General features: G+C 38.7%; 1 protein-coding gene across 4 annotated transcripts in view; it reads left to right on the forward strand.

Moving 5' to 3' along the window:
- LOC117521801 (solute carrier family 12 member 7-like) overlaps positions 1-26,141 on the forward strand; it is a 108,833-nt gene that overhangs the window by 28,408 nt on the left and 54,284 nt on the right. For 3 of the 4 annotated variants that reach the window (XM_034183150.1, XM_034183149.1, XM_034183151.1), the window contains 4 exons: positions 10,384-10,469; positions 10,844-10,975; positions 22,772-22,918; positions 25,078-25,132. In XM_034183150.1, coding sequence (XP_034039041.1) covers positions 10,384-10,469; positions 10,844-10,975; positions 22,772-22,918; positions 25,078-25,132 — 420 coding nt within the window. Of the gene's footprint in view, positions 1-10,383; positions 10,470-10,843; positions 10,976-22,771; positions 22,919-25,077; positions 25,133-26,141 lie in introns of those variants that run through there. The other variant, XM_034183152.1, reaches the window with a different exon arrangement.

The raw sequence follows: 26,141 nt of genomic DNA on the forward strand, positions 1-26,141 counted from the left end.
TTGCACCTGTTTGAACTTGAAAAGACACCTGTTCACACAATCAATCACACTCCAACCTGTCCACCATAGCCAAGACCAAAGAGCTGTCTAAGGACACCAGGGACAAAACTGTAGACCTGCACAAGGCTGGTATGGACTACAGGACAACAGGCAAGCATCTTGGTAGAAGACAACTGTTATGATTATTTATTAGAAAGTGGAAGAAACACAAGATGGCTGTCAATCTCCCTGGGTCTGGGATTCCATGCAAGATCTCACTTTGTGTGGGGTAAGGATGATTGTGAGAAAGCTCAGAACTACACAAGAGGACCTGGTGAATGACCTGAAGAGAGCTGGGACCACAGTCACAAAGATTACTTTAGTAACACATGATGCTGTCATGGTTTAAAATCCTGCAGGGCAGCAAGGTCCCCCTGCTCAAGTCAGCACATGTCCAGGCCCGTTTAAAGTTCACCAGTGACCATCAGGTTGATCCAGAGGAGGCATGGGAGAAGGTCATGTGGTCAGATGAGACCAAAATACAGCTTTTTGGAATCAACTCCACTTACCATGTTTAGAGGATGAGAACAACCCCAAGAAAACCATCCCAACCGTGAAGCATGGGGGTGGAAACATCAAACTCTGGGGGTGCTCTTCTGCAAAGGGGACAGGACGACTGCACCGTATTGAAGGGAGGATGGATGGGGTCATGTATTGCGAGATTTTGGCAAACAACCTCCTTCCCTCAGTAAGAGCATTGAAGATGGGTAGTGGCTGGGTCTTCCAGCATGACAATGACCCCAAACACACAGCCAGGGCAACTAAGGAGGGGCTCCGTAAGACGCATTTCAAGATCCTGGAGTGGCCTGGCCAGTCTCCATACCTGAACTCAATAGAAAATCTTTGGAGGGAGCTGAAACTCCAAACCTGAAAGATTTGGAGAAGATCTGCATGGAGGAGTGGACCAAAATCCCTGCTGCAGTGTGTTCAAACCTGGTGAAAAACTACAGGAAACATTTGACCTCTGTAATTGCAAACAAAGGCTACTGTACCAAATATTAACATTGATTTTCACAGGTGTTCAAATACTTATTTGTAGCAGTAACATACAAATAAATTATTTAAAAAATCATACATTGTGATTTCCGGAATTCTTTTTTTTAGATTATGTCTCTCACACTGGACATGCACCTAAAATGAAAATTTCAGACCCCTCCATGATTTCTAAGTGGGAGAACTTGCAAAACCGCAGGGTGTTCAAATACTTATTTTCCTCACTGTATATTTATTGGATGGAAATCTTGCACTTAATTGAATTGAGTTCATCCAATGAGTCATTTTGTCATTTGAGTGCCTCATCAAACCAGTTTTCCACCTGTATTGTGTGCACTGTACAATAAATCAATAAGTCAGTGTGAAGAGAGAGCTTATCTCTCCTGGCGTTTTGACTAAATATGAAACCATTGAGGAAGTGTTTTTGTCACTACCACTATTTCCACCCATTTGACATTTTGTCTTTTGTCTGATAGTCACACATGCTAATATGTCAAATGTGCAGCAGTTCGAAAATGTTTAGAAATTCAATTTATTTATGTGAAGCACTTGAAAGGTGCTATATAAATAAACTTTACTTACTTACTTACTAAGAATCCTCAGAATCTCATTGAGAAAAGAAAATGTTTCTGTTTTGTAATGTCATATATCATATTTTGTTCTGATGCCGAATATATCTTGAGTCATTTAACAGAAAATTTAAGATATGTCTTTGATATGTTGTTTCTTCTCAAGAGCTCAGTGCTTTTATTCATGGAGACATGAGGACATCCGCTGGCTACTGTGATTATTGCAGGAGAGCTGGCAGTTTTGCTGCTGCAGATATTTTGCCCTCCTGTAAAAGAACTGCATGTGTTAGACAAGTAGCTTCCTAATACAAAAGAATTGTTTATTCTCTGACTCCCACAAATTCTTTATGGCATATATTTTTGTCCTTTATACTTCATAAATCTGTTATTTATTCTTTTTTTTGTCCTTTCACCCTGCCTTTGAAAGCTTAAAAGTAGGTTACAGTCAAAACCTTGTTGCTGCCATAACTGACACACATGCACTACATTGAAATGCATTAATTACATGTAGAGGGTTTTCATGTTTTTCAGTATTAACATTTTACAAAGCTGGCAACAGTCTGATCATTGTCCATAAATCTTGATTTGAATCTTGATGAGCATCAAAGTAGTTTCATTATGCTGTCCAACATGAATCAGATTCATTGAAATTTTGCTATTTACATTAATTTTCCAATTATTACATACAGTCAGGTCCATAATATGGTTCGGTTTCAGGGCCAATATTGTTAGAGTGCTCCGGAGCAGGTTTTCATCCAGGATGTCTCTGTACATTACTGCATTCATCTTTCCCTCAATCCTGTCTAGTCTCCCTGTTCCTGCCACCAGAAAACATCCTCACAGCATGATGCTGCCTCCATCATGCTTCACAGTTGGGATGGTGCCTGGTTTCTTCTCAACATAATACCTGGCATTCACGCCAAAGAGTTCAGTCTTTGTCTAATCAGGCCAGAGAATTTTGTTTTTCATGATCTGAGAGTCCTTCAGGTGCCTTTTGGCAAACGCCAGGTGGGCTGCTATGTGCCTTTTACTAAGGAGTAGGTTTTGTCTGGCCACTCTCCCATTCAGGCTTGATTGGTGGATTGCTGCAGAGATGGTTGTCCTTCTGGAAGGTTCTCCTCTCTCCACAGAGGAATGCTGGAGCTCTGACAGAGTGACCATTCGATTCTTGGTCAACTCCCTGATGAAGGTCCTTCTTCCCTGATTGGTCACTTTAGACAGGCAGCTAACTGTAGAAAGAGTCCTGGTGAATGTGTACTTATGGATGATGGATGCTGCTGTGCTCATTTGGGACCCTCAAAGCCAGAGGTCTCAAACTGATTCCATAAAGGGCCACGAGGGTGCAGGTTTTCTTTTCAACCACCCACTCCACCAGGTGATTTCACTGATTAACGGATTCCATTTGCTCAAAGTGATGTTATTCTGTGAAATCACCTGGTGGAGTGACAGCATGACAGCAACATGTGTTACTAATGTCATCTTTGTGACTGTGGTCCCAGCTCTCTTCAGGTCATTGACCAGGTCCTCTGGTGTTGTTCTGAGCTTTCTCAGAATCATCCTTACCCCACGAAGTGAGATCTTGCATGGAATCCCAGACCGAGGGAGAAACAGGTGCCATTAATACAGATAAAGAGTGCAGAATCGGAGGGCTTCTTAAAGAAAAATTAACAGGTCTGTGAGAACCAGAATTCTTGCTGTTTGGTAGGTGATCAAATACTTATTTCATGCAATAAAATGCAAAGTTAATTATTTAAAAATCATACAATGTGATTTTTGGGATTTTTTTTTTTAGATTCTGTCTCTCACAGTTGAAATGTACCTACGATTAAAAAAATACAGACCTCTTCATTCTTTGTAGTTGGGAAAACCTGCAAAATTGACAGTGGATCAAATACTCATTTCCCCCACTATAAGGGATGATATTTTAAAAATATTTAACAACAAATAATACTGATAATTGAAAAAGTGACATTGGATGTGACTTCAGCAATAATATGCTTTTTTAAGCCACATTAAAAAGCTGAACATTATGCACGTTTTATTTCTGCATTTTGTTACTCATGACAGAACAAATAAAAGTCATGGAAAAATGAATCACAGGAGCTGAGAGAGGAAGACAGATGACTCTTTTGTACATTTCATCACCATGCACTACACCACATGGCCTCTCCAGCTATTCATAGCAGCTAAATGGTGTGTAACTACTGTGCTAATTCTGCTGTCACACCACATCCTGCCTCCTACTGACTTTGCATCATTCAGGTAGAAATTCAAACGTAGGCTGCCTCATTTGTCATTTGCTCAGCTACCATATTAGCAATGACATTTATCTGTGCCACACAGTATTCCTCATAGTTGAGCTGAATTATTTCTTTAGAGCTTTCCTTAAGTTTTAATAGTTGTTTATGGAGAACTGTGACCAAAAAATGTCCAATTCCAGGGCTGCGAAAACTCCGCGGATCGGCAGGATTCCGCAGATTTCATCATGGGGAGCGGGGAGTGTTAAGCATGCTTTGTCGGCGGGTAGTACGTAGACCGAAGTTCGTGGTAGTTCTGGCTGTTTTCGCAGTGGAAAGGGGTGGAGCATTTCGCCGGCGTTTTGACCGCCGTACTAGCCGCAAATACGCAGATAAAACGCCGCTAAATCCGCCGAATAAAGCGGCGTTTTGATGCCATAGCATCCGGCACACGTCAGGCAACGGGGGTTAATACCTAGTTCTGTCCTTTACAATCGCAGGTTAAGACGCGCATGAGAACGGCGGTGTTCTGCTGCCGCCGATAATGCCCTGTGTACGGCTGGATTTATCCAGGCAAATCCTGCGTTACTCCAGAAACTTTTGCATATAGGCACTGCCCCCAGAGTATAATAGGCTGAAGCCGCTGTCACTACAGGGGGAGGGAGATCATACTCAGCCTTTTCTTCTCCTTCCTTTTTCCCCTCCGCCTCTCCTCTGCTTCTGAACCAGACCTCTTGGTAAGTCCTTGCCGCTGCCAATTTTCTTTTAGGAGGCATACTGGAGCTTCTCTGCAAAAATATCTGGAGCTGGCCGCGAGTGAGAGGCCTGCATGCAGCGCGCTAGTGTTTTTATATTGGCCACCGCCTATCGGCCGTTTGGAACACCGTTAACCGGGAGGTGGCGTTTAGAATGGCGTACTGTCCGCTAGCGCCGCCATTTTGTCTGCCTCTGTCGCCGGTTAAAACACCCTTGAGGACGCCGATGTGGGCTCTATCCGCGTTTTACACGCCGTTGATTAGGGATACAACGCCGGCCGCCAATTACGGCTGCGTAAACTGCAGCACTACAGGAAGGGGCAGGATGAAAGGGCGATTAAAAAGTATGAAACGCTGTTGTTCGCGTTGTCTCCGTCGTCACGCGAATTCTCCGGGAGCGCTCCCGGAATTATTCGACATGTTGAATAATTTTTTCAACGATTCCCGGTAAAGCTGGAACTAAGCCACGCCCCCTAGTGCCGGTGTTAACAACGGCGTGTGATCCTTAAGATGGCCAAAAACTCTTCCGGGACACTTCCGGGAGCTCTTACCATCTATGTGTAAACGGGGCTTTAGTGTTGTACTCTTTAATCGTCATCGTTACTGAGTTTTTCCTGTGCGAAGGTTAGCTAAACGTAGCATGTGAACATCGCAAACTTTTAGAACTTTCAAGCTTTTAAAAGAAGAATTTTGCAGCATGACTGTGTCACGGAGCGACGTCAGACAGAACGAAGATGGCGAGAAAGATGGTTTGAAAAAGTGTGATAAGGACAAGAATCTGTGGAATTGTTGCTGGCTTCATCAACATACCTGAAAGATAAACGGGAAAAGCGAACGGGTAAGAATTTTTTTTCTCTCTCTGGAAAATAAACATTGTGCTGTTCAAACTGGATTTCAGAAAAGATTATTTGCCTTTTTTTCGTTCTTTAATCTAGACTTTCTTTCATTGGAAAAAAGACATTGTGGCTTTGAATGAATTTAGGCTACATGAATTTACACAATAATGTAAATTAGTTTTTATTAATGTAGACTTTTTTCATGTGGAAAAAAAGACTGGCTTTGAGTGGATTTACAGGAATTTACACAAGAATGTGTGGCTTTTTACTATAAGGTATGTTATTGATATTTTACCATGATTTTTAAAATATTCTACAATCTTTAGCTGTGGTTTTTGACATGGTTTAACAGTCTTTTCAGTCTTCATGAATTTCATGTAGTTTAATTGTTCTGAGTTAATGCATCATTTGGTTTACAATTAAAAGGAAAATCATACTAGGTCCTACTTCCACGTCATATTCTGTTATTTCAACATGATCATTGATGGTTCAAATGAAAGGTTGAATCTAGGATCATTTAAATATGCACTAATTTTGAGATTTGTTCTTCCAGGAGATGTTGAAAATGTATCAGTAGATGAAAATTTAATTTGGTTTCTGGGGCCCCACAAGGCCCTAGACCCCACTCCTGGAGGGCTGCACCCCCCCCCCCCCAAGACCCCCTTGAATTTTCCTCGGATTTCACAATTTTCATTTCACAGCCCTGCAATTCACATGAAATTGAATAGGAAAACTATATTAAAGCATTTCTTTACTCCCACCATGTTCTCTAACTTTCGTTACTGTTTCTTGTTGTTATTAGTTTTGAGGGAGGGATGAGGATTATAAAACGCTATGGGCAGTTCCATGAGACTGTCATGTCCGTTACTGCTGCCAATGGTCCTGCTGTCATTTAACCATGCCAGAGACTTCTTATTCTCAATCAGATGAAGATATAATGGACAAACTAGGATTCTCTGGGATTCACAGCAGGATCATTGAAAGCATTTGAGTCACTCTCATGGTATTACCTGCATATACACAGTGTGTTAAGAGGTTTAAAACAGTTTGTGTTTTTCAGATTTTTTATTAAAAGTTTTGGCAGCACTGTGGAATAAATGGCTGCTTCCAAAACAAGACTCCCGTTTCAAGACAACCCATGCCCATTGTCTGAGTTTTTGTTGGTATTATTAAAATTAAAGTTAGTCAAAGAAAATATGACAGAACAGTTTGAAACTGGGCTTCATTTAAGTTTTGAAGCAAAGTCATTCAGTGAAACGTTTGATACTTGTCAGGCAAATGTTTTCTTCTGTCATCTACTGGTCAAATATTTTCTGGCATGATGCTGTAATATTATAATTTGGTCATTTCTTTTGGCTCCTCCAACAAATATTTGAGTCGTTGTTTTCTTAAACACACACACACACACACACATATCTATTTATATGTGTGTGTGTGTGTGTGTGTGTGTGTGTGTGTGTACAGTGAAGCTTATAAGTATTTGATCCACTGTGTTGATCTTGCAAGTTTCCCCCCTACAAAGAATGGTGAGGTCTGTAATTTTTATCGTAGCTACTCTCTGACTGTGAGAGACAGAATCTGAAAAAAAAAAAAGATTCATAAAATGACATTGTATTATTTTTAAATAATTAATTTGTATTTTATTGCATGAAATAAGAATTTGATCACCTACCAAACAGAAATAATGCTGGCTCTCTGACCTAGTTTTTCTTAGTTTTTCCATTAGAAGCCCTCCTATTCTGTACTCTTTACCTGTATTAATTACACCTGTTTGAACTTGTTACCTGTATGAAAGACGTCTGTTCACACACTCGGTCAGTCACACTCTAACCTATCCACCATTGCCAAGAACAAAGAGCTGTCTAAGGACACCAAGGAAAAAAAATTTAGACCTACACAAGGCTGGGATGAAAAGAACTGTCACTGAAAAGAACCACTGGAGGCTTTTCATTTATTTATTGAACAGGCCACCTTAAATGTTTGAATAGAATTCTTTGTGATAATTTCTTAGTTGTTTACTTTAAGTAATCTACAAATGTGTATGTACGTATGCCATAAAGAAGACCAACCCACTTCCCCTGGGGTCCTATGATGGGCTACCACCTCAGCCTCATTTTGAGCCATGAAAAAACCTGCACGACTTCAGGAAGATAATGCACAAGCATTAAAAAGTCAGCTGTCCAAGGTGTTTAAATCTTTGTCACATCAGTGCAACTAATCAGCCGAAGAATTTTTTTTTTCTCATAATCAATGTTGTCATCTCTCAAAGTCTGCTCTGATCATTGTGGTTAGAGGACATGTCGCACCAAAATCATAGCAATTAAGATTTAGGGTGTTAGTGACCATCCACCGGGATTACTTTGTGCACTTCCGTGACCGGTTTCAAAATATACAACATTGACAGCAAACAGCTATGGAGACGTCTGAAAACAAAGTGCTCGTGAGTACTCGAGCATTTCCGACAAGTGACGTCGCAGTTGGAAGCGCCCAGCGTGCGCTTCAGTGGAATGCAGCTGATAACGTTAAGAACACAGGTACAGATTAATTCCAATGCTGACATAAGTGTGATGTCGTGTTGTGATGACTTGTTTTTAAGTGATAACTGTTCATTTTGATGTAGTCACGGTAAAAGCTGCAGCTCCAAGAAGGTTGATGTGCACCTGCACTGACATGAGTTATAAATGCAGCCTGTCAGTAATAATCTCTGTTCTAGGATCAGCTTTGTGCACGATTAATTATGACTGTTGTTATCAATAAAATAAAAAAAAATAAAATAATACATTGTCAGCTGCACAGCGCGCTCGCGTATATACACACACACAGAGCGAGCTTTTCAGCACACAGACGCAGCTCCAAATTTGCACTCAATAAAAATTAAAATTAAAATTTAGCCACAGAACACAAAAGGAGTAAAATCCTGAACATGCCAGACTCACAGTCATGTTATGGATTAATTTCCAAATGTAAACTTCATGCAATCAAAGAAGCGCGCGCAAGGTAATGTATTCTGACTTTTTTCAATGTAACAAATCCATCTTCATGTCCAGGCAGTCTGTTAAAAACAGAGTCAGATGTCCCACGTCCATGTCCACAGCTTCAGTAACAAACAGCGCATCACTTTAGGCTCCACAATCCGACACTCTGAAAAAGTTAGGAGTTTCTGGGTGGAGTGGATCATCTCCTCTCTGTAAATCCAAGCCATCACTTTCGAACAGCAGCTCAGAAGCTTTGTTTTCGGATGGAACAGGTTTGTTTCCCTCTGTCTGTCAGTCATTGGGATGTTTCTGTTTTGCTAAGAAGGACGTAACACACTGAAAAATGCTGAGGATTGCTGAGTGAAATGTTTTCCAGAAATGCACCTGCTAACGCTCAGAGTGAGATGAATAAAATACATCACACACTTACAGTCATGAGTACTTTTATGTTGTCTTACTAACTGGGACATTAAAAAACGTGAGACATGTCCTTAACTGTGACATGGTAAATAAATTATAGACATTAAATAATATCCCTAACAGCATGTAGCTGCAAATAATCATAAAATACACACATATACAATAAGAGCTACACTACATGAGTTTAAGGGACAGTCAAAATTTGGACTTGCATTAGAACACTACAGCCTTCAGCCTTGCGTTTTCTTTTGTTCGCCTTTTGATGAAAATGAAATTTGTCTCATATGATGCAATTGTCAAAGGTGAGTAGTCCCAGGATTGATTGCTAACAATGTTTGTTAATTACTAAGGTTGTAAAAAATGATCTTGTCTTTTAACTCCCTTTTAGCATTGCAGCTGTAGTGACAGAATTATGTTAAAATTATGGCTAACATATAAACATAAAGTCAGTTGGATAATTTTTCATTCATTTTCGATACTTGCTTTACATTTTTCATTTAACCTTTATTTAACCAGATAAGAAAAAACCCAGAGATCAAGACCTCTTTCACAGGGGTGATCTAGCCAAGAAGGCAGCAGCACACACCAAACAAGGCAAAGCAATAAAACAACACATCCGCCATAAAATACAATCACAAACAGCTAACCAATGGACACAATAATTATTTTACAATAACGATGTAAGCTCTAACACAACAAAACTCACTGTCTAAGACAAGGTCTAAGACATACACATTGATCAAAGGATTTCCGTTGTGGATTTTCTAATATTGATTGGAAAGCTGTCAGCGAAATCAGCCCAGGCAGTTTCAGTTCCATTTGAATGGCATTCCAAGAAGCTAGGGAGGCAAAACTAAAATCTTTCTGTTTGAATACGGGGAACAGAAAAACACAAAATGTCATTCAAACGTAAGGCATAAAAGCTTACAGTTCTCTGCAGAAAAGTGGACAGATGGGTAAGAACCAGCCTAACGAGCCTTATATACCAAAGTCATCCAATGTGTGAGCTGCCTTGCTTCCAAAGAAGACATTGCAGCCTTGGCATAAAGTTCACAATGATGGGTAAGGTGGCTACTACCAATAATGAATCTGAGCACAGTGATACAATGGAGATAAGGCTTACTCTAATCAAGTGGCTGGAGCCTATCCCAGCAGTCATAGGGCAAATAGCGGGGTACACCCTGCACAGGATGCCACTCTATCGCAGCGCCTCATAGAGAGAGACAAACTCATTCACTCTCACGCGCACGCAAACATATGCTCACCAGTTCACCTAACCTACATGTCTTTGGATGTGGGAGGAAACCAGAGTTGGATCAGTCCTGTCTAAATAGAAAAATTACATAGCAGTGGAGTTCCTTGCATCGTCACACCACAAGTTGTAAAACTTCAAGCGCTTCCATGTCATCACTAATAACTATGAATACAATACTAAAATGACTCCAGGAACCATATCACCAAACCTACTACTACTACTACTACTACTACTACTACTTGTAAGAATTGTAGCTTGTTACTGCATGTCGTACAGTGATGGAATTTCTTCTTCTTCTCTTTAGGCGAAAGCATCCATAGAGATTCCAGTTCATTTATTTCCTCAGATGAGGATGGACATTACGATGGCAAGAACATGGCTTTGTTTGAGGTGAGACTGTAAAATAAAAATGGTGTTTGTCCAAATTCAAACTATAAAAGTGTAAAAGATGCCTAAAATTACCTTATTTATTATTTTTAATGTTTGTATCCACAATATGGGAGTGTCATATGCTTCATTTCACTGGCAACTAGTTTCTAACCCATATACATGTAGCTGAAAAGAAATGAACACTTTCTGCCACTGGCTTCAGTTCATTAATAATAAATAATATTTTTTTTTTTACATTGCATTTGCATTATAATAGCTTTGTGCCACTTTTGCCACCACATAAGTGTACTTGTAATGCACAATTCCAGATGATGGAATTTTTATTCATACATTCTTCAGTTTTATCCATATTTGTTTTTAATCTGTCCTTGCAGGAGGAAATGGACAGTGCCCCAATGGTATCATCGCTTCTCAATAAGCTGGCAAACTACACAAACCTGACACAGGGTGTTCGAGAACATGAGGAGGCCGATAATGAGGATGGAGTCAGGAGGGTCACTGTCATGGTACAAACCATTTTCTGGCAAATGTTGAATAATTGTTCATGTGGGCATTATCCATTCTGGATACTTCTGACCCTATGTGCATTTGATCAGGCTTATGGACCAAACCAGATGATTAATTTAGTGTGGAACATGATTACACTTAGGGCTATTTATTGTGGTATGTTACCACACTGAACTTTAAATTGAAAGTGTCTAAATAAACATAGGCTGGTGTAAGCTTTTGATGGCAGCAACATCCAAACAAGCAATCCCAAAATTCACTGGTACCAGTGGTGGGCACAGATAACCAAAAAATTAACTTCGATAACAGATAATCAGATAACTGAAAAGTTATCTTTGATAAAGATAAAACGTTAAACACCCAAAAATATATCGGAAGTTAGAGATAACCAATAAATTCCAATATTGTCTCTGGTACATTTGCAACTACTAATAAACGGAATTTGAGTTTTAACGCCATAATAGGTTCTAGTAATATTAAAAGTGACAACAGACCCAAACAATGAGGCCACACTTTTGTCTTTGAACATCCTGCCCCTGCTGGAAGCTCTTGTTTACTACACAGCTTCCAGCACAGAGGCATCCTGAAAGCAGCCATAAAGCTAGCTCTCTATCAATCACAATGCTCCGGTCAGGCGGAGGTCTTGGAAAATAAAGTCATGCTGACTTATGGTTTTGATTTATAAATAACATTAATACCGATAGAATAAGTCCATTAATGTCAATTCTGTCATTTGTACAAAGTTAAGATATAACATATATCTTTTAATGTTGAATAATGCACTAATTCTGAGGTTTTGTAACAAACACAGACAGATCGCAAAGGATTCTGGGTAAAAGTGCCTCTGCTAAACACTGATTGGTTCAGTCATTCATTATGTAAACCAACACGTTAATGTGACGTGGGTTGTGTGTTGGTGTTTACAGATAAATGTGCTTTTGGAAAATATTCCATTTTTTATTTGTAAAAACAGGCATTTTTATGGAGCCCATAAAGTGTCAACGCAAAATATTTTTCATGTGGAGAGAATGTGCGCACGTTTTATTAGTGCCGTGCACACATTTGATGATGATGTAAAACGTGCACTCAGTCAATATTGTCTTGACACATAAATGTTGGCTTTACACTATGCAAGTTTTGGCCCTTTATCAGATGATTTTTCATTCGTGCGAGAATTTTTTGGACCCAGTTTCAGGTTAATCACGCATCCATGTAACAAGCTGTGTTTAACATCTCACGACCACCTCCTGGTCGCCGATCGTATGATCGAATGAAAATCAAACCTGTTTGATATTATTCTGGTCGGCTGTCGTGAGGTTATCCTGCTGTTGAGGGGCTACAAGCATCCAAACGCTCACACTGTGCATGTGCAAACACCACAGAGCTGTCTTGTAATGTTATTTTTTTTGTTGTTTTGTTTTTAAACTTTGTAAGTCCCTTCAGCTGCTCCCTTGTTTGCACTCGGGGTCGCCACACAAATCCAAGGTGGATCTGCATGTTGAATTGGCACACTTAATTTGTTAAAAAAAAAAAAAAAAAAGCCATTTGCAAAGTCAAAAAGTTGATTTGACAACCATCTGATATAACCGGGGTCAAAATAAATAGAACACTGCCATCTACTGGTTCCCAGATGCTTAGTACTTAGGGCGAATACTGCCATGAACACTACCGGCCAGTAGATGGCAGTAGAGGCTTGAAAAACTTGCCAAAACAAAATCCCAGATAATCCGTGTCTGCTACATTTAAGATGCGTGGAATTTAACAAACGCAAATACAATAACATCTATAAACCCAGAGAATATATTCACGAGAGTTTTAGGCACTAGAGTTTAATGCTGCTGTCCGTGTAGCCTGAACAGAGTGTCTGAAATGCATTTGTCCTGTCATGAACATACTGAGATTAGACTATCCTACCCATAATGCACTGCTGGGCACAGCATGTGCTCACTAAAACCTTAAAATTAGCACATTACTTTAAAACATATGTCTGATATTTTCACTTTATAAAATGTCAGACATGACAGTAATTTTAAATAACTTGTCCAAAATTAGTTTGGTTAAAATTTGAACCATAAGTTAAAAATATATGCTTCTGGATGACTTGGGTGATATTGCCAGCATATCGGTATGGTGTTAAAGGAAATGATTTTTTTTTGTGAGACCAGTTGTCTTTTGCCTGCAGAGGATAGAGTGGTTTCTTCTGAAAGCGGCTCTCTTCTGTTTGCAGATGGCAGAACTATGCATCTGTTAGGAAACTTTTAACAGGTAAAATTTAAATTTAAAAGTGTCACTGTTCATCTTTGTTTACTATGTTATCGGTCTAAAAGTTATCGGACAAAAATGTATTGGAAGATAATTAGTCCGATAATGGTTTTTAAAGTTATCTAAAAAGATAATCCGATAATGAAAACATTATCTTCGATAATTATCTGTTATCGGATTATCGGAACTGTGCCCACCACTGACTGGTACACAGTATTGGTTGTATTGAACGCCTCCATGGACACATTATTTCAGTGTTGTGTGCATCCCCCTAAACATCACTACCCCACATCCACAATTTGTTGCTGTCATGTAAGCCAGTTTTGTTTTAGTTTTTTTGTTAGTTTGTTTGGTTGTTTTTTTTTTTTTACTTCATACATTGATGACACAGGCTCACAAGATTGTTGGAATGAAATGCAGACAGTCATTTCATTTCATTTTGTTTAATTGTGTCACAATTTAAATAAATGTTAATTCACAGCACCTCTGATAAATAACTTTCCATTGACAGGTTAAAGGAGTATTTTGTGACTCAGAAGCATACTATATTTTATTAAACAGCTTGCTGACTTTGTGGCATTTTGATTTGAATTCTGACCACAGTGCTTGTAGTTCATTTCAAAGTAATGGTACCTTAAATTCAGCAGTGCGCTGTGGGTGGTACAATGTTTTCCCTCCATTTTTGGTTGCTCTTCAAAAGCGTGCTTTGTTTGTTAGGTAGCTTTCCTCTACTAAGCTGTCTTTTTACACACATACTTCCATCCATCCATCCATCCATCCATCCATCCATCCATCTATCCATCTATCCATCCATCTATCCATCTATCCATCCATCTATCCATCTATCCATCCATCTATCCATCTATCCATCTATGTCTATATATATATATATATATACACTCAACAAAAATATAAACGCAACACTTTTGGTTTTGCTCCCATTTTGTATGAGATGAACTCAAAGATCTAAATCTTTTTCCACATACACAATATCACCATTTCTCTCAAATATTGTTCACAAACCAGTCTAAATCTGTGATAGTGAGCACTTCTCCTTTGCTGAGATAATCCATCCCACCTCACAGGTGTGCCATATCAAGATGCTGATTAGACACCATGATTAGTGCACAGGTGTGCCTTAGACTGCCCACAATAAAAGGCCACTCTGAAAGGTGCAGTTTTATCACACAGCACAATGCCACAGATGTCGCAAGATTTGAGGGAGCGTGCAATTGGCATGCTGACAGCAGGAATGTCAACCAGAGCTGTTGCTCGTGTATTGAATGTTCATGTCTCTACCATAAGCCGTCTCCAAAGTCGTTTCAGAGAATTTGGCAGTACATCCAACCAGCCTCACAACCGCAGACCACGTGTAACCACACCAGCCCAGGACCTCCACATCCAGCATGTTCACCTCCAAGATCGTCTGAGACCAGCCACTCGGACAGCTGCTGAAACAATCGGTTTGCAAAACCAAAGAATTTCTGCACAAACTGTCAGAAACCATCTCAGGGAAGCTCATCTGCATGCTCGTCGTCCTCATCGGGGTCTCGACCTGACTCCAGTTTGTCATCGTAACCGACTTGAGTGGGCAAATGCTCACATTCGCTGGCATTTGGCACGTTGGAGAGGTGTTTTCTTCACGGATGATGTGAAGGAGATGTGTTGCACTGCATGAGGCAAATGGTGGTCACACCAGATACTGATTGGTATCCCCCCCCAATAAAACAAAACTGCACCTTTCAGAGTGGCCTTTTATTGTGGGCAGTCTAAGGCACACCTGTGCACTAATCATGGTGTCTAATCAGCATCTTGATATGGCACACCTGTGAGGTGGGATGGATTATCTCAGCAAAGGAGAAGTGCTCACTATCACAGATTTAGACTGGTTTGTGAACAATATTTGAGGGAAATGGTGATACTGTGTATGTGGAAAAAGTTTTAGATCTTTGAGTTCATCTCATACAAAATGGGAGCAAAACCAAAAGTGTTGCGTTTATATTTTTGTTGAGTGTATATATATATATATATATACATATATAGATATATATCTATATATATACACTAGCTGGGGTACCCGGCACTGCCCGGGTTAACCTGTTCTAGACATAAGCCAAATGCCAATCATTTTAATCAAAACAATTGCACAACATTTGTTTTTGTAATGCTGATGTGTTATAAATATAATAGTTAATGGGTTAAAGTTTGTCCAGCAGAACTATAAGAGGTGGACTCCCCAAACTAAGTGGAAATACTTGGTTAAAAAACAAACACATTTGAAGTCCTTCATGCAGACTTTGTTTTGCAATCAAATTTATAACAAAATTACACACAAAATGTAGGTAACAGTAAATGTAAATATCAATGAATCAAAATTGAGATAGTGGTGTATTTCACTGTTTTTACATTGCAATTTTACAAACATAAAATTAATGTATTCAGACAGGAAGGCAAATTGGGTTTCAGGTGCTTAACAGTTGACAACATAAAGTAGCTGAAGGAAGGGATTAATAGAGATGGCCAACACATATACAGGGCTGTAAATTTGAATCTGCCTGTTCATACCCACAGCCTCAGCCTAAGCATGTTGTTGTTTTGCTGAGTGTGCTGTGACTGTGCTGTGCTGAGTGTGCTGTACAAAGAGATTAAATAAACAGAGATGGCCAACACATACTCGTATACAGGGCTGGAAATTTGAATCTGCCTGGTCATACCCACAGCCGGCTATTTTGGGGGTAATTTTCAGTTCAGCTTTTTAAAAAATGGTACCAGTTTGTTCCCCATGTCATGAGGATTCAGAATATATAGTTTTTGGGGCTACATATTATAGTTTGGGAGTTTATCGCACATGGTACAACACTGTATGGTCTTACATAAATGGCTATTTTGGGGGTAATTTTCAGTTCAACTTTAAAAAAAAATGGTACCAGTTTGTTCTCCATGTCATGATTCAGAATGTATATAGTTTTTAGGGATACATATTATAATTTGGGAGTTTATCCCAGACAGGCAAACAGACAGACAGCCATTTATGTATATACAGTAGTGATTAAAAAGTTGATTGAAGAGGGGAAAACTTATACGCAGGTGCAAAACATTGTAGGCTGTTCATCTACAATGATCTCCAGTGCTTTAAAATGGACAAAAAACTAGAGACACATGGAAGAAAATGGAAAACAACCATCAAAATGGATAGAAGAATAACCAGAATGGCAAAGGCTCACCCATTGATCAGCTTTAGGATGATCAAAGACAGTCTGGAGTTACCTGTAAGTGCTGTGACAGTTAGAAGACGCCTGTGTGAAGCTAATTTATTTGCAAGAATCTCCCGCAAAGTGCCTCTGTTAAATAAAATACGCGCAGAAGAGGTTACAATTTGCCAAAGAACACTTCAACTGGCCTAAAGAGAAATGGAGGAATATTTTGTGGACTGATGAGAGTAAAATTGTTCTTTCTGGGTCCAAGGGCCGCAGACAGTTTGTGAGACGACCCCCAAACTCTGAATTCAAGCCACAGTTCACAGTGAAGACAGTGAAGCATGGTGGTGCAAGCATCATGATATGGGCATGTTTCTCCTACTATGGTGTTGGGCCTATTATATATCGCATACCAGGTATCATGGATCAGTTTGGATATGTCAAAATACTTGAAGAGGTCATGTTGCCTTATGCTGAAGAGGACATGCCCTTGAAATGGGTGTTTCAACAAGACAGTGACCCCAAGCACACAAGTAAATGAGCAAATTCTTGGTTCCAAACCAACAAAATTAATGCCTCGCAGATGTGAAGAAATCACGGAAAACTGTGGTTATACAACTAAATACTAGTTTAGTGATTTACAGGATTGCTAAAAAAGCAGTTTGAACATAATGGTTTTGAGTTTGTAGCGTCAACAGCAGATGCTACTATTATTGTGAACACCCCCTTTTCTACTTTTTTTTTTTTTTTTTTTTTTTTTTTTACTAATAGCCCAATTTCATAGCCTTAAGAGTGTGCATATCATGAATGCTTGGTCTTGTTGGATTTGTGAGAATCTACTTAATCTACTGGTAACTTGTTTCCCATGTAACAATAAGAAATATACTCAAAACCTGGATTAATCTTTTTAGTCACATAGCACTACTATTACAACCCCTGGCAAAAATTATGGAATCACTGGCCTCGGAGGATGTTCATTCAGTTGTTTAATTTTGTAGAAAAAAGCAGATCACAGACATGACACAAAACCAAAGTCATTTCAAATGGCAACTTTCTGGCTTTAAGAAACACTATAAGAAATCAGGAAAAAAAAAAATTGTGGCAGTCAGTAACGGTTACTTTTTTAGACCAAGCAGAGGGAAAAAAATATGGAATCACTCAATTCTAAGGAAAAAATTATGGAATCATGAAAAACAAAAGAACGCTCCAACACATCACTAGTATTTTGTTGCACCACCTCTGGCTTTTATAACAGCTTGCAGTCTCTGAGGCATGGACTTAATGAGTGACAAACAGTACTCTTCATCAGTCTGGCTCCAACTTTCTCTGATTGCTGTTGCCAGATCAGCTTTGCAGGTTGGAGCCTTGTCATGGACCATTTTCTTCAACTTCCACCAAAGATTTTCAGTTGGATTAAAGTCCTGACTATTTGCAGGCCATGACACTGACCCTATGTGTCTTTTTGCAAGGAATGTTTTCACAGTTTTTGCTCTATGGCAAGATGCATTATCATCTTGAAAAATGATTTCATCATCCCCAAACATCCTTTCAATTGATGGGATAAGAAAAGTGTCCAAAATATCAACGTAAACTTGTGCATTTATTGATGATGTAATGACAGCCATCTCCCCAGTGCCTTTACCTGACATGCAGCCCCATATCATCAGTGACTGTGGAAATTTACATGTTCTCTTCAGGCAGTCATCTTTATAAATCTCATTGGAACGGCACCAAACAAAAGTTCCAGCATCATCACCTTGCCCAATGCAGATTCGAGATTCATCACTGAATATGACTTTCATCCAGTCATCCACAGTCCACGATTGCTTTTCCTTAACCCATTGTAACCTTGTTTTTTTCTGTTTAGGTGTTAATGATGGCTTTCATTTAGCTTTTCTGTATGTAAATCCCATTTCCTTTAGGCGGTTTCTTACAGTTCGGTCACAGACGTTGACTCCAGTTTCCTCCCATTCGTTCCTCATTTGTTTTGTTGTGCATTTTCGATCTTTGAGACATATTGCTTTACGTTTTCTGTCTTGATGCTTTGATGTCTTCCTTGGTCTACCAGTATGTTTGCCTTTAACAACCTTCCCATGTTGTTTGTATTTGGTCCAGAGTTTAGACACAGCTGACTGTGAACAACCAACATCTTTTGCAACATTGCGTGATGATTTACCCTCTTTTAAGAGTTTGATAATCCTCTCCTTTGTTTCAATTGACATCTCTCGTGTTGGAGCCATGATTCATGTGGTGCATGACTCATGGCCATGCACCAAGTGAACCATTCATGTGGTTCACTTGGTGCAACAGCTCTCCAAGGTGTGATCACTCCTTTTCAGATGCAGACTAACAAGCAGATCTGATTTGATGCAGGTGTTAGTTTTGGGGATGAAAATTTACAGGGTGATTCCATAATTTATTCCTCAGAATTGAGTGAGTCCATATTTTTTTTTCCCTCTGCTTGGTCTAAAAAAGTAACTGTTACTGACTGCCACAATTTTTTTTCTTGATTTCTTATAGTGTTTCTTAAAGCCAGAAAGTTGCCATTTGAAATGACTTTAGTTTTGTGTCATGTCTGTGATCTGCTTTTTTTTCTACAAAATTAAACAACTGAATGAACTTCCTCCGAGGCCAGTGATTCCATAATTTTTGCCAGGGGTTGTATTCTGAACACTACTGTAGATAAAAACAAAATACTCCCATACTTTTGGCAAGGATGGGGAGGTTTAGCTTTGCAAAGTTTGCTGACGTAACCATATGATGTAAACACATGGAATGACATCCAGCTTGTTTATAGAAATCATACTGTCAAAGAGGAAATCTTCACAATTATGGAATCTTGCTGTTTTCAAACTGTGGTATACATAAAACTGGTTGTCAGCCCATGCCTACATCTAAAATTCTAAAATTATTATGCTACTGCAGGCAGACACACTTGGGATCACATTCGTCTCTACATAACTCTGTTTCCATATATGTTGGCAGGATATCTTCAGGATACCTAATCCAATTAGGATTATTGTGCCTGTGGATGGGGTGAAATGATTTGAGCTTTATTATATCTGTCAGAGGTCAAGGTCAAATTTCCATCAATATGCTAAGATAAATAGTCTAATGAAATTGTCTAATTTTATGGAAACTAGGGTTAGGTGGTAATATGGTATCCCTGGGTTTTTAAAAATGGCAACGTATCCCTTTCAGAAAAATCTACTGTATAATGTGTGCTGTTTATAATAAATTAGCAGAAATATCCATTGATTAGACTGCATAATGTAAACAATACAAAAATAAATGCAGATGCTACTGCACTGGCATTTTTTTTTTTTTTAGTCCGAGAATGGATTGTTCAAAAAAAAAAACTCTAGAAATGCTCAGCATGGGTGCTGTCATTTTTATTTATTTAATTTTTTGTGAGAAAGTAATGGTTATTGTCATCATCTTTGAATGTACTGTTGCTCAGTACTCTGCTGAAGCAAGCTAAAGAAATGGAAACATCTTGGATCAAAATACATGTGAGATTAAAACCAGTGATATAATTTAATCATGTTCATTATTATGTTCATTAAACCCAGTTCTTCTAACACATTAGGGATGTTGCTGCTTTGAGTGACAGTTCATGTGTCTATAGTGCACTTATTACATTTCACCTGCTAAGGGTTCCAAAAAGTATCATGTTTTGCTTACACTTTATTAATCAAAATTCCTATATCTGTGTCTATTTTGGTGGAGAGAAATTAGTGACAGTTCATGCAGCCTCAAAGAGAAGGTTTGTGATCAGAAATGGCCATTAGGCTGAAAATAAAAAGAAGACTGTGCTTTTGAAGTTGTGACTCCCAAACTGTGGAATGCACTCCCATTGCATGTGAGATCTGTGGACACTGTTGAAACTTTGATATTTGAAAAAAGTACCTCAAGCCCCATCTGTACAGGCTTGCTTTTTATTAGTTAGGGTTAGGGTTTTTTCCTGTTGTGCTTTAATTATTTATTCATCTTTATATGTTTTTAAGCACTTTGTGACCATTTCTTGAAGGTGCTATATAAATAAATTTTAGTAACTTTCTTACTGAGGGCAGTGCTTTATGCTCAAGCGAATGAACGTTTGATTAATACAAACATTTTTACTAGTGTGAACCTTCTAAATGTTGTTTGTACAAGTCAGTTTTAATCTTTATTCTGCTTAACATTGATGTATGGACCCTGGTCATTTGGGATTTATACCCAGATCTCAAGTGAAGCAGTCTAGTTGGACATAGCCACAACACTGTAGATACAGTATCATCATGCAGGCTTGAGGGACAGACTTGGTCCATTGCTGTGCAGAAGCACTGATGCTGTTCCATTTATGCCCGCCCTCTGGGTGATCGTTGATGCCCCCCCCACCCCTTCCTTAAGAGCATACTAAAGGCACACTGAGATCTGAAGCTTGAGACGATACAGAAGAAAGGCTGTGCAGGGAGGGTGAGGGAGGGACAAGTGACATGAAAACAAGAAAGAGTAACATCAGAGAGAAGATGTGGAATATATGGAAAATTACATCAGGCACATCCCAACATTTAGACAAAGAAATTAATTCAGAGAAGAAAGTGCAAGACAAAGTCTTTGTAACTTCAAAAATGGTACGTACACTTTGAGTTTTGTGAAGGTGTTCTTATGGGAGACAGGTCTAGTGGTACTTTTCTCTTATTTTGCACCTCTTCCATTATACATAGCTGTAGGATTTGCTTTTAGTGTTATACAGATGAGCTGCGGGTGTACAGCGCCTTACAAAAGTATTCGGTTCCTTGGTATGTCACACATTTCAAATACAAAAAGTAAATCAGGCTTCTCAATATAAGAATTTCTAAAGTTATCATCCTTAAACTCAAAGCACATCTCTACAACTTGATATAAATGAATTAAAAATATAAAAGCCAATATGATGGGTTGCATAAGTAATGGTCCCTTTGCTATAATAATACCTATAAATCATTTGTATTGCCAGTGTATTCCTCACTCTTCTCCTTCTTGCACAGTCACTCAGTTTGTGAGAACTGTCTACTCCACACAGATTTACCACAGAGTGCCATCCTGTTTGTATTTCTTCATAATTGATGTAAACTCCAAGACATATTCAGTGACTTGGAAATGTTCGTGTATCCATCCCTTGACTTGTCTGAAGAATACTGGCAATAAAACCGATTATTTACAGGCCCAAAGGGGCCCATTACTTATACAACCCATCATCTGGGCTTTTATATTTTTAATTAATTGTAGAGATTTGCTTTGAGTTTGAGTTTAAAGATGATAATTTTATACATTTTCTGTAGAGAAGCTTGATTTACTTTTAGTATTTCATGGCATAAAAAATTAAAATGTGTGAAATACTACGAGACCCAATACTTTTCTAAGGCACTGCATATTCACATTTGTGAAGGTAATGTCTCTGATGCAGACCTGGAGGCTTGTCTGACTTCTAGTTTCTGCTGTTGAAGGAGACTGAGATGAATGTTACACAGAGATGTCTTTATGGTCAGTTAACACTGTCACTGAGTCATTGTGTAATTCATCTTAGTTTAATAATTTAAAAAAAATGTGGTGTTTTTTTCATCCAACATTGTCTGCTGATTTGCATGTTTGAGGGGTGGCCAAGATCGTCCATTTCCATTATCATAACATTCTAATGATTAGACCTATCCTGTCAATGGTGGATGATCACACACTGATTTATGCTTTTATGTCCTCCATAAGTGACAACTGCAGTGTTTTATTTACGGATATACTGTAAAAGATGGCTTTGGATTGTTTGCAATGCAGCTAGTAGAGTTTCAGCGAGAATGAGGAGTTTTGGCTGCATCACAGGTATAATGGCCTGTTTCCTGTGATTGTGAGTGCAGATTTGAGGGTTCTGTTGTTGACTTGAAATGGTTGTTCACTCTCATCTCATCTTGTACCCCTACAAACAAAAGTTAGTTGGGGGGCGCTTTATAGGAATCACCCTGCCCATGTGTCCATACAGCTTGTAAGCTTAACTTTTTCTAACCTGTTTATGGATTTTAATGAAATGTCACACAATGGGAGCATGCCATATAAAGATCTTCATGAAAGAAAATGATTCTGAAGCAATGTCTTCAACAGAAGATAATTTTACTTTTGTAGATTTTTTTTTTTTTTTTTTTTTTTTTTTTTTTTTTTTTTGGTATGTTTGTCAATTACATGTTAATAAAAGACTGCAGTATCCAAGAGTTCTTATTCAAAGCCAAAATAGGAAATGGAAAAGGTTTTGTATTAAATTGAATAACTGTGATAAATGAGTATGGAGTGTTTCTCTGGTAACACATGCCTTTGTTTTGTCTCTAGATCCCCCAGATGGGAACATTTATTGGCGTCTATCTGCCATGCATGCAGAACATCCTGGGTGTGATCCTATTTTTGCGGCTCACCTGGATTGTTGGGACAGCTGGAATCCTGGGATCTGTTGCCATTGTCTCCATGTGCTGCATCTGTGTAAGAAATCTACACCATCAGTATGTACCTGATATATTAAACCACTCCTCGATTGGGGTGGAGAACAACAAACAACTTCCAAAACTCTAGAAGACTTTGTGATGGAATGGAAATAAATGCTCAGGTTAGTGGCTCTGAGAGTGTTCTGGTGCACCTTGTTGCTGCATCCACCAAGCTAAGGCACTACCCTGGACCCTGGACTGCAACCACCTTGGTAGTTAACTGGTCAATCCCCCACCTCCCAGAAGTATCCTTTTATCTGCTGCATCCATCTGATACATAGCCCTTGCCTTTTCCTTAGTTGCTGGGTCCTCAACACTGAGGCACCTGCGCTGAAGATCAGGCACAGAAGAATACACCACATGGACAATATGCTGTTGCTGACATTTCCTCACAGTGCAAGTACTACAACTTAGTCATCCTGAGTAACCATTTGATAAAGTCATTCCAGCGATACTCAAGGATCATACATATAGTCATTGCCTTAGGTCACTGGATAGCATCCAGCTCTCACAGCCATACAGTAAGGCATAGAACACCAGAATCCTAAATACTTGGAGATTTTCTCCTGCCAAGGTATTGGAATCACCAAACATTTGTGTTGAGGGACCTCGTGACTCCATAACATCTTCCTAACCATCTCTGTCTTAAGCCCAATCCCTGTTCTCCTTTTACTTTAACCCCCACTTTGTTCAGTGTTCTTCAGATGGTAGGGCCATTCATAATGGACTGAAAAGGAATAGTGTTGAAGTCTTTGCATTTGAAATAGGACACCACTTGTTAACTTTATGTCGGTAGCTGAGGTCTTATATCCCATGCCAACAACGATGGTCATTTCCATAATGGTAGTTCTACTAGGTTGTGCCAGTTGTGTGGTCTGTAATAATCATAACATGTAAATTGTTCACAAATATCTGTTTATGTTTTACTCTGTTCTTTGACAAGCTTCTCACGATTCACCTGATGTTTTTTGTAATATTTACAGTAGCTCACTGTTTATTAAAACTTTATGTACTACAGGTTGTTTTCTGAATTTCACTATGCAATTTCAGTAATTGCATACAATATGTTAGGAATAATTTCAGGCCTTAAATCCTTAAATGCAGGAATGGACATATATTAACAAATGAAATGAAGTTGACTAGAAAAAAAACATGAAATGTCTTGGATTCATGTGGTCTGCAATTTAATTCAAGTCAAAGTAAATGTATGAATCACTGCAGGGTTTTTTGTGCATTTTCCCTGTTGTCTGTACTTTTTTTGATTTGGGGGTGTATGTCATTCCTGAGATAAGTGAATCTCTCAATAAATTTGGCACTTTGTACACTTCTGATGACTAGGTCCAGGAAGCATTTGTAAAACTGGAACGTAGTCTAACATGAACAATCGCAAGCTCAGACACGCCAGTTCCTCACTCAGACTTTCAAGTGTTGCAATCAGGGCATCCATTGATTCCACAAAGATCACAGCGTTGTCTGCAGGGCAAAGTCGGTAAACTTTTCCTTGCTGACCAAGGCATCTAAGGCACCAAACAAATGTTACATTGTATAATTCTGTAAATGTTAGAAAACACAAATGACTTGTGATGTCTGTAATGGCTTTGCTTGCTTAAATGGGTTACAAATTTAGTGCATGACAGACAAACAAGGGGCTCAACTGATGCACCCTCCTGTATGTGCTTTACCACGAAGTAACGCATGCTCAAAACGAGTGACCACAGAGGAGAGGCTTTAAAAAAAAAAACCCAAAAGCATAAAATTAGTCGTATTTATCACAGCAGTTTTTACGTCAGTAGCTCTAAATGGACAGAGAATTAACTGTTGGAAACTTCAACACTCAGCAGTCATGTGATGTGATGTGAGCAATCTTCACCCTCCTATCACATACAGTGTAACAACCCTGGCTGGCAGTTTTGGTTCATACCAAATATAAAAAAAACGGACTAAATAGTTGATGTTCGTTCACATCGCTTTCTAATGAATGTTATTTCATAGCTGTAGTAATGTTTTTCACCTTGGATTGTTACTTTTCTCAAAATGTCATTTAGTCATGCAAGTTACAGGTTACCATTGATTATGTTAAGTTGAAAATGAATAACTGGACATTTCTGTTGTTTTATCTGTATTTAATGTCTGCCTTTTTTCATGGTTTCCTTGCAGACCTTACTCACAGCCATATCAATGAGTGCCATAGCAACCAATGGTGTTGTCCCAGGTACTTTGCATAATTTTACATAAGTAAGGTTTCTTTTTTATTGGTTGCATGAAAATATGTATTGCACAATGCAAGTTTTAGGGTGATACAGCATGGTTTCAGAGTTTCCATGTTATGTCAGTCACCTTTTCTGAATTAGAATGTGATCCACCTGGCTTGTGTGTCTGTAGTCAGGATGATTAGCAAAGCTTTGGATAGAGTTTGACTGAATTGCAGTTGGTTTTTGTATTGCATACAAATTATATCTTATAGACCGGGAGCTGAGATAGCCTACCATGCACCCACCCTCCACAACAGAATGCCACTTGATTTTTTTTTTTTTTTTCCCCCAACCTCTAGTGGAAATTTCCTTAGTGGAAATTTGAGTGGTAACAGGAAAATAACTCATTCCCGATGTACCTTTTGGCGCAGTATTCACCCAAAGGTTAAAAGTTACTTGTGAGTGCTGTATGTAGGCTGAATTTGTGCACTTTTTCACCTTCTTTAAATACCTATACATATAATATCAACCATATCCATCTATATATTTCCTAAAGCCCATTTTCTCTACTTTAATATGATACCCATCTAATATCTGCAGGATAAAATGGCACTTCTCTATATGGCTTACAGTACAACCATATACACAACACTTACCTGGACCAAAAAATGTCCAAACATTTTATGAAATGTTTTTTGTAACAAAAACTCAAGTATCAGAGCCTAGATTAAGCACTAATATTACAAGTACAAATCATTAGGTTTAATTTGAGACCAACACTATGGTGAAAGGCGAAGTATTGACTGAATGACAAGCTACTGACTTGGATGCTATTTGCCTTGTGTTGAAAACGTTCACAGCACATATCATATACAGTGAAATTTACTAAGAAAATGCATTTACCTTCTCTGTGATATGTCAAAAGCTATAACGTTTTGCAATGTTTTACTCATAGACAATTCTAGAATGATGATTCATATGTCACATTGACCACTGGTGGCCATCTTGAATATTTTAGATTTTCGACAT

Source organism: Thalassophryne amazonica, chromosome 12 (genome assembly GCF_902500255.1).
Source record: "Thalassophryne amazonica chromosome 12, fThaAma1.1, whole genome shotgun sequence".
Classification (NCBI taxonomy): Eukaryota; Metazoa; Chordata; class Actinopteri; order Batrachoidiformes; family Batrachoididae; genus Thalassophryne; species Thalassophryne amazonica.